General features: G+C 43.5%; 1 protein-coding gene across 1 annotated transcript in view; it reads left to right on the forward strand.

Moving 5' to 3' along the window:
* The window catches only part of LOC137357333 (mucin-17-like), a 193170-nt gene extending 185278 nt beyond the window's left edge, over positions 1-7892 (forward strand). Inside the window, exons 6-9 of the mRNA XM_068023585.1 lie at positions 922-1031; positions 5071-5153; positions 6980-7135; positions 7590-7892. Coding sequence (XP_067879686.1) covers positions 922-1031; positions 5071-5153; positions 6980-7135; positions 7590-7892 — 652 coding nt within the window. The remainder of the gene's footprint in view (positions 1-921; positions 1032-5070; positions 5154-6979; positions 7136-7589) is intronic.
* Positions 7893-9607: the final 1715 nt, after the last annotated feature.

Below are 9607 nucleotides of genomic sequence, written 5' to 3' on the forward strand. Positions count from 1 at the left end.
TCAGTTATTGGGCAAGTCTTAATAATGCACTTAGAAAATCACAGTATGATCAGACAAAGTCAACATGATTTTATGAAAGAGAAATCATGTTTGACAAAGTTATTAGAGTTTTTTGAGGATGTAACAAGTAGATGTAGTATACTTGGATTTCCAAAAGGCGTTCAATAAGGTTAATATGCAAGATAAGGGGTCATGGCTTTGGGGGTAATATATTAGTATAGATGGAGGATTCATTAACAGACAGGAAGCAAAGAGTAGGGATAAAAGGGGCATTTTCAAGTTGGCAGGCTGTAACTAGTGGAGTGCTGCAAGGATTGGTGATGGGGTCTCAGCTATTTACAATCTATATTCATGACCTAGATGAAGGGACAAACTTGCTGACGATACAAAGCTGGTGGAACACAAAAAGACTGCAAAAAGAGGCAGTATAGTGAAGGTTCATTAGATTGGTCCCTGGGATAAGAAGGTTGTCCTATTATGAGAGGCTGAGTAAATTGGGTCTATATTCTCTGGAGTCAGAAGAATGAGAGGTGATCTCACTGAAACATACAAGATTCTGAAGGGGCTTGGCAGGGTAGACACTGAGAGATTGTTTCCCCTCGCTGGTGAATCTAGAACACAGGGCACTCGCAGGATTAGGGGCTAATATTTTAGAACTGAAATGAGAAGGAATTTCTTCACTCAAGGGGTTGTGAACCTTTGGAATTCTCTACCCCAGAGGGTTGTAGATGCTCCATCGTTGAATATATTGAAGGCTGAGACAGACTGATATTTGGTCTCTCAGGGAATCAAGGGATATGGAAGTGGGCAATGAATGAAAGGACAGTATGCCGACACATCTGATCAACATAGCCCCTACAAAGTAGTCTAATTTCCCTTTTATTCAAAGTCTAATTCTTTGACACCTGTGCCTTTTAACAGAGAGGATGAACAAAGCAAAATTATATTGGAGAAATGGGCAGAGGATGATTGGGAATGGCACAGTCCTGAGACAATCACTGTGGATAACAGAGAGGCCACAGGCTTTGACGGTAATGCTGATATTTCCAATATCTTTGAATTATATTAGTACTTTACAGAGACATGTACTGGCAATAGAACGATCAAGAACACTACAAATTTGAGCTTGTTGGTATAGAAAAGTTGGCCATGTTGAGGGAATGGTTTGAAAACAAACTCACCGACAGTAAACAGAAGCTTGGAGATTACTATTATACTGAATGGGTCAACAAGACGGAAACAATTGTTTAAATCCTGAGGTCAAACTTTCGTAAAAGATTTAGTGCCCTGTATTTTTCAGTAAGAATATCGGTGAGGTTATTTGCATGTTATTAAAGTAAATTGGGCAGTAACTTCCAGTGTCTGCATATGTGCAATCAAGTGGCACTTGCTCAGCAATTACCTACTCACTGACACTCAGTTGGGTTCCGCCAGGACCACTAATCCTCTGACCTCATTATAGCCTGAATGAAAGAGCTGAACTTCAGACGTGAGGTGAGTGACTGCCCTTGACATCAAGGCAGCATTAAACTGAGCATTACATCAAGGAGCCCTCGCAAAACTGAAGCCAATGGGAATCCGGGGGAAAACTCTACACTGGTTGGAGTCATACCTAGCACAAAGGAAGATGGTTGTGGTTGTTGGAGGTCAATCATTTCAGTCCCAAGATATCACTGCAGGAGTTCCTCAGGATAGTGTCCTCGCCCCAACCATCTTCAGCTGCTTCATCAATGACCTTCCCTCCATCATAAGGTCAGAAGTGGGGATGTTCGCTGATGATTTTCAGCACCATTCACAACTCCTCAGATACTGAACCAGACCGTGTCCAGATGCAGCAAGACCTGGACAATATCCAGGCTTGGGCTGATAAGTGGCAAGTAACATTTGCGCCACAGAAGTGCCAGGCAATGACCATCTTGAACAAGAGAGAATCTAACCATCTCCCCTTAATGTTCAAAGGCATTACCATCACTGACTCCCTCACTATCAACATGCTAGGTGGTACCATTGACCAGAAAATGAACTGGACCATCCACATAAATGTTGTGGCTACAAGAGGTCAGAGGCTTGGAATTGTGCGACAAGTAACTCACCTCCTGTCTCCCCAGTGCCTGTCCACCATCTACAAGGCACAAGTCAGGAGCGTGTTGAAATACTCTCCACTTGCCTGGATGGGTGCAGCTCCAACAACAATCAAGAAGCTCGACACCATCCAGGACAAAGCAGCCCGCTTGACTGGCACCCCATCCACCACCTTCAACATGCACTACCTCCACCACCAATGTACAGTGGCAGCAGTGTGTACCACCTACAAGATGCACTGCAGCAACTCACCGAGGCTCCTTCGACAACACCTTCAAAACCCATGACCTCTACCACCTAGACAAGAGCAGCAGATGCATGGGAACACCACCGCCTGCAAGTTCCCCTCCAAGCCACACACCATCCTGACTTGGAACTATATCGCCATTCTTTCACTGTCGCTGGATCAAAATCCTGGAACATCCTGGTGTACCTACATCCCAAGAACTGCAGTGGTTCAAGAAAACAGCTCACCACCACCTTCTCAAGGGAAATTAAGGATGGGCAATAAATGCTGTCCTAGCCAGCGACACCCAGATTCCACGAATGAATTTAAAAAATGCAGAAATCAGGAAGTTGCTGTTTGAGTTACCCCGCCCCTTCACAAGCTTTGCTCTGACAAGTGACTCGGAATTCAAATACGCCAAAATTTGAGATACTTAAGTGATATATACCCACTAAAACACCAGAAAAAGTTAGGGCTTGTCGATTCAACTGCAAGTTAATTTTTAATGGTGTGGTAAGTCTTAATTACTGCCAAACAACCTCTCTGGCAGTGAAAATTAAATGTGGGGTCTCATTTCTCCAGAGTTTAATTACTGCTGGATATTTTTTTTTTAAATTTAAAACTAAAACAAACTTTTTTACTTTTTCTTCCTGTCACTTTTATCACTCTCTCCTAATTCCATCTTTCTTTCCCTCCCTTTATTTTGCTTTCTGTACATGATTTTACATTGAATGAAATATTCTTATACGTCCTGGTTTAGACTCTGTGGTCAGAATTTTCCCAGGCAAGGGGAGGTGGGTTGGGTGCAGGAGGGGTTACATTCCCCTGAAATTGACATCGGGTCAGGATCCCAATATGATCCTGCCCTCTTCTGGGTTTCCCAAGGCCGGATTGAAGGCAAGCAGGGAACCCCGTTGGTTCTGTCAGGTAAGCAATTAAAATATTTAGAAAGCCAATTAAGAACTATTTTGACACTCAGTTCTGGATTTAACAGCCAGGGCATCTGTTTCCTGACTTGTCAGTATCTCGCCAGGGCCACTGAGGTGAGTGCATAGCAGGAACATCTTCTTCAATGAAACTGACAAGTTGGAAAGGCTTTGAACAGTGAAACTGAAACACTTCAGCCATGGCCAGGTGACAGGTTGTTGTTCAAAGCACTCTGTCTCTCAGAGAGTGCTATCACTGCTTGACAGTGATTGCCAACTTCTTGGAAGGCACTTCACCTATCTTGTACTTCACTTACCTTCAGCTGCAGTTCCCTGCTGCCAGCTTTCACCATGGCATGGGATGAGCTTATGTAGCTCCACTGTCCACCTCTGGTGGTGACATCTTCCAAATCAGACGTTAAACCAATGCCTGTCTGCCCTCTCAGGTGGAGGTAAAAGATCCCAGGGGCACTATTTCAGAAAAGTTCAGGGCAGTTCCCCCGGTGTCCTGGTCAATATTTAACTTTCAAACAATGTCACTAAATTGGATTATCTGGTCATTTACCTTATTCCTCTTTGTGGGATCTTGCTGCCACGTCTCCTTACATTACAATAATGACTACACTTCATTGGTTGTAAAATGCTTTGCAATGTCCCATGGTCATGAAAGGAACTAGAAATGCAAGCCTTTCCTTTTTCTCATCCCTGGGATCATCTCAGTGAGTCTCTGCATTCTTTCATATGCTTCAATATCTCTCCTAAAGTTCTTTCTTTTGGGCCTCCTTATCTCGAGAGACAATGGATACGCGCCTGGAGGTGGTCTCCTAAAGTAAGGCTGCTAAAACTGGATACAATATTCATACTGAAAGCCTTGTCGGTGATTTGTAAAGGGTTAGCAAAATATTTCAGGGCTCTGGGCTGTATTAAAGCAGGGTAAGCCCAGCCCTGATGGAGAATCTCAAGTTGATTAGATTGCAGTCTGCAAAGCCAAGCTTAACATTTACAGATGGACAGCCTGAGAACTTGTTTTTAAAACTTTAATTGAAATATTTAAAACAGAACAATTCCTCCTCACACTCCAGAGCCTCCCACGAGACCTGTGCCCATTAATGTGTGTGTGGCCCTCTCAGGAATTTAATTTAATGCCAGAATCACTTCTAGTTTCTTCTATTCTGAATGAAACAAAAAATGATGACCGTTTCCATGGGTTTCAAGGACCAGAATGGTGAAAACAGCGTTCCAGTTTTGTTCACCCTGAATGTGATGGTGACAGCAAAATACAAATAGTTTTCAAGTATCCGAAAAGCCAAAGAACAATGGATCTTAATTCAGTTGCTAGCCTAATAGCTGCTTTGACAGAAGCCTTGTATTTGCCTGCCCAATGTACGACACTGCCAATGAAACACAGCAATACATTTGGTGAAATTTCCACATCTGCTACTTCAACAAAGAGATGAATGGATCTCACAGCTAATCTTATGCAGCAGTTACAGATCAATGCTCTTCATCTTTAAGTTGTTACCCTACTTGTGGTACTTTACAATGAGGTCCTAGTCAACTCTTCAGATGATGTAAAGGATCCCGTGGCAGTATTCAAAGAGCAGAGTTCTCCTTGGTGCCCTGGACAACGTTCCTCCGTCAATCAACACCTGCAAATTGCTGTTTGTGGGATCTTAACATGCACACATTAACTGTCACATTTTTAACATTACAGCACTTTAAAAGTACTTCACTGGCTGTGATGCGCTTTGGGACACTCAGAATGTGAAACATGCCATAGACACACAAGTTTATTCTTTCCTGACTTAATGACCATTGTGTATGTTTATACTGCAGCTCCAACAGGTGAAGGAGAATTGTATACCAATTCCATGATAAGTATGAAACCAGTACTGGAATCCATCTTCACTGCTGAAGAGGTTTGTGTTTAAACCATCATTTGGCAATGGTAATATAATGGGCCAGTTAGACTACCACTGTCAGATCAATGCAAGTGACCTACAAATTGGTCTCTGTTTGTAACTCTTTGAGGACAGGACAGGTTGTCAAGGTCAGAAGAACCAGTGAAAAATTATTGGCCTTCTTTTCTCTCAAAAAGTCAGGTACAAAAACTTGCATGTGTGATGAAACGTCTCAAAACTTTTCCGTAGGCTATCAGACATCAATGGCATTTCTCTAAATGGGAATTATTTACAGAGAGTTTCCATCATACGGGATTACATGGACATTCCCAATGTTAAATGTTAACATAAAAAAGTGACCAAAAATTGTGATAACAGGAAATGAAGTTGTGAACAGGAAATGCATGCTTACACACCATTTTTGATATAATGCTAATTAATCTCCCGTGGTGTTGCAAACGGGAGTCCAGACCAAGTGTATTGTTTAGGTGAATCGGGGTTAGAGGGCAAGGGATAATTGGATCAGGACATACAGATGGAATTCAGTTCCCATTATAAAGATTACATTCTGTCCTTATTTTTATATTACCATTACAGATTCCAACATCCACATTTATAATGGGAACTGCCCATGTAAATGTCTCAAGCTGTAATAATGCCCTCCTGTCAGAGTAATTGCAGCAAGACATGTCAGTTCCTATTATAAATGTGGATGTAGGAACTTGTAGATGACAGGAAATGCATAGAGAGAAATAAAAGATTTACCTCTTTCTTTTGCAGGTGAAAATCCAGAGGCCACAGTTTAATACATATGGCTCCACTTCTCAATTATAATACGTTCACATCGCCAACCTTTGTTTATTGTTGATATGTGCCTTTTTAAACTTAGTCTTGTAAAGTATGTTTTTGGCATAACATCATGAGGGGACTCGACTGTTGTGATATTGCTTTAACACTGATTAATAGATTACTGAATACATAAAATAGTTTAGTGTACATCATCAGGGCGGCACAGTGGCGCAGTGGCTAGCACCGCAGCCTCACAGCTCCAGCGACCCGGGTTCAGTTTTGGGTACTGCCAATGTGGAGTTTGCAAGTTCTCCCTGTGACCGTGTGGGTTTCTGCTGGGTGCTCTGGTTTCCTCCCACAGCCAAAGACTTGCAGGTTGATAGGTAAATTGGCCATTGTAAATTGCCCCTGGTGTAGGTAGGTAGGTGGTAGGAGAATTGTGGGGATGTGGGAGGGAATATGGGATTAATGTAGGATTCGTATAAAATGGGTGGTTGATGGTCGGCACAGACTTGGTGGGCCAAAGGGCCTGTTTCAGTGCTGTATCTGTAAATAAAAATATCACATGAATTGATGCAAGTTAACATGTGATACTGTAGTTGGAATAGTGGTAGTCACCAGGATGCATGTGTAATGAAGAACTCTGCTAGAATCCTGCATTTCTTCAATAATGTACCCTTAATTAGTTTATCAATAATTGTTATAGTGTTTGATACATTTGTGTTGAGTTAATAACAACATCTACCATTAAAGTGGTTGTGTATTTCTTTGAAGGATCTTAGGTGTGTATCTTTTCTTAATTTAAACAATTAGGGGATACTGGGTTGCCCCAGAATCATCAAACAAAAGCACACAAGGGTAAGATGAACCAAAGTGGAAGGAAGCGTATACCTTTTGGGTTAAGTGGCTTGTTTCTGTGCTGTAAAAGTCTATGTCATTCTGTATAAAAGTGCCCCTTTTTAAAGCGGCACAGTTAATAGAAAATTAAATCATAAAACAAAGGAAACTTATAATTTAAATAATAATATATTGCCCATACCTATCAAACACTCCAGTCCCTACTGTACCCAATCGCAGAAGGCCTCAAGTATACCAGCAGACACCATAAGATCCATCTCCAGGGCCACCTAGAGAGGCTCGATGGTGGTCCTTGTGAGCCGTTGGCTTTGGTTGTAGCCGTTCTGTGGTTCCGTCCCAGGGGTCACAAAGCGGTGAGCAGCCACCTCTTCAAGGGAACATAGGAGCCAGAGTAGGCCATTCAGCCCATCGAGTCTGCTCCACCATTACAGTAGGTCATGGCTGATCATCTGCTTGAATGCTACTGTTCAGCACTATGCCTATATGCCTTGATGTCATTAGTATCCAGGTAGCTATCGATTTCTGTCTTGAACATGTTCAATGATTGAGCTTCCACAGCTCTCTGGGGTAAAGAATTCCAAAGATTCACCTCCCTCAGTGAAGAAATTCCTCCTCATCTCAGTCTTAAATGGATTATATCTTATTCTGAGACTCTGTCTCCCGGTTCTAGATTCACCAACTAGGGGAAACATCCTATCTACATCCACCCTGTCATGCCCTGTAAGAAGTCTGTAAATTTCAATGAGATCACCTCTCATTCTTCAAAGCTCTAGAGAATACAATTAGAGAATAATCCTTGTCCTCTAGAATCCATTCATGAAGTTTGGGGGATGGAATGAAGAGCTGCAGCACCCTGAACTTCTGGAGGTTGAAAAAGTCATGGCAGTTGCCAGAGAGGTGAGTGCACATATGTCAGGAGTTCGTGTTGTGGTCGCAGACCAGTTGAATGTTGAGGAAGTGGAAACTCTTCCTGTTGATGAATCTCACTGGTCAGTCAATCAGTGCCTTGATGGCACATGGGTGCAATCGATGATGACCTTCAACAGGGGGAATCCAGTAATGGAAGTGAAACCCACTGCCCTCTGTGCTTGTGAGGCCCCATCTGTCTGAAATTGGATGTCGCAAATACTGCATCAGTGACCTGCGAGATGCAGTGGTGTGCAGCCATTTGCAAGACGCCATCAAGGTCCCCAGCGCATCCTTGGAAGGAATCAGAGGCAAAGACGTTCAAGGTCACAGTGATTTTCACAGTAATATAAAAGCAAACTACTGCGGATGCTGGAAATCTGAAATACTAACAGAAAGTTGGGGAAATACTCAGCAGGTCTGGCAGCATCTGTGGAGACAGAAGCAGAGGTAACATTTCAGGACAGTGACCTTTCACCAGAACAGGCAAAAGTTAGAAATGTAATAGGTTTTAAACAAGTAAAGCGGGGGTGGGGGGAAAGAGAAGAAAAGGAAAGGTGCGTGATAGGACAGAGGGCTGGAGAGATTAACTGACAAGGAGGTCATGGAGCAAAGGCAAAGTGAGTGCGCTAATGGTGTTGTGAAAGACAAAGCATTAGTGTAGACAGAGTGTTAATGACAGAATAATGAACAGCCCTTGCCAAAAGCACAAACATGAAAAACCAGTAGGCAGGTACGTGGTAAAAAAATTATGAAACAAAATGCAATAAAACAACAATTAAAAAAGGGCCAGTCATGTTCTGAAATTATTGAACTCAATGTTCAGTCGGGTACGCTGTAGCATGCCTAATTGAAAAATGAGGTGCTGTTCCTCAAGCTTGTGTTAATGTTCACTGGAACACTGCAGCATGTCCAGGACAGAAGTGTGGGCATGAGAGCAGGGGTGTGTGTTGAAATGGCAAGCGACCGGAAGCTTGGGGTCATGTTTACAGACTTAGCAGAGGTGTTCCGCAAAGCGGTCACCTAATCTGCGTTTTGTCTCCCCAGTGTGCAGGGGACCACATTGTGAGCTGGGAATACAGTATACTAAATTGAAAGAAGTACAAATAAATCGTTGCTTCACCTGAAAGGAGTGTTTGGGGCCTTGGGTAATGAGGAGAGAGGAGGTAAATGGGCACATATTACACCTCCGGCAATTGCATGGGAAGGTGCCGTGGGAAGGGGACGGGGTGTCGAAAGTAATGGAGGAGTGGACCAGGGTGTCACAGAGGGAACGATCCCTTTGGAATGCTGATAGGGGAGGGGAGGGGAAGATGCATTTGATGGTGGCATCATGCTGGAGGTGGCAGAAATGGCGGAGGATGATCCTTCGGATGTGTAGCCTGGTGGAGTGGAAAGTGAAGGCAAGGGGAACCCTGTTGCGATTCTGGGAGGGAGGTGAAGGGGTGAGGGCAGAAGTGCGGGAAATGGGTCGGACACGGTTGAGGGCCCTGTTAACCACAGTGGCGGAGAATCCTCGGTTGAGGAAAAAGGAAGACATATAGAAGCACTGTTGTGGAAGGTTGCATCATCAGAGCAGATGAGTCAGAGACGGAAAAATTGGGAGAATGGAATGGAGTCCTTACAGGAGGAAGTGTTAAGAAGTGTATTTGAGGTAGCTGTGGGAGTCGGTGGGTTTATAATGAATATTAGTGGAGTTTGGCAGTTACTGGCAGGGCTTGGCGACCAGTGCTGCAAGGTGTGAAGTCTTCCACGACAAGAGCACAAATCTCAATGACCATCTGTCTGGTTAGGCACAGTCTCCTGCGGCATTTGTTCTTCTACATGTCAATGTAGCCCCATCTTTGGCGGTAGAGCCTATGCTGAGGGTATGGCCTCCATTGCCTTCCTGCCCTACATCCCTCTCCTCTGCCCTCCTC

The sequence above is a fragment of the Heterodontus francisci genome, chromosome 48 (assembly GCF_036365525.1).
Source record: "Heterodontus francisci isolate sHetFra1 chromosome 48, sHetFra1.hap1, whole genome shotgun sequence".
In the NCBI taxonomy this organism is placed as follows: domain Eukaryota; kingdom Metazoa; phylum Chordata; class Chondrichthyes; order Heterodontiformes; family Heterodontidae; genus Heterodontus; species Heterodontus francisci.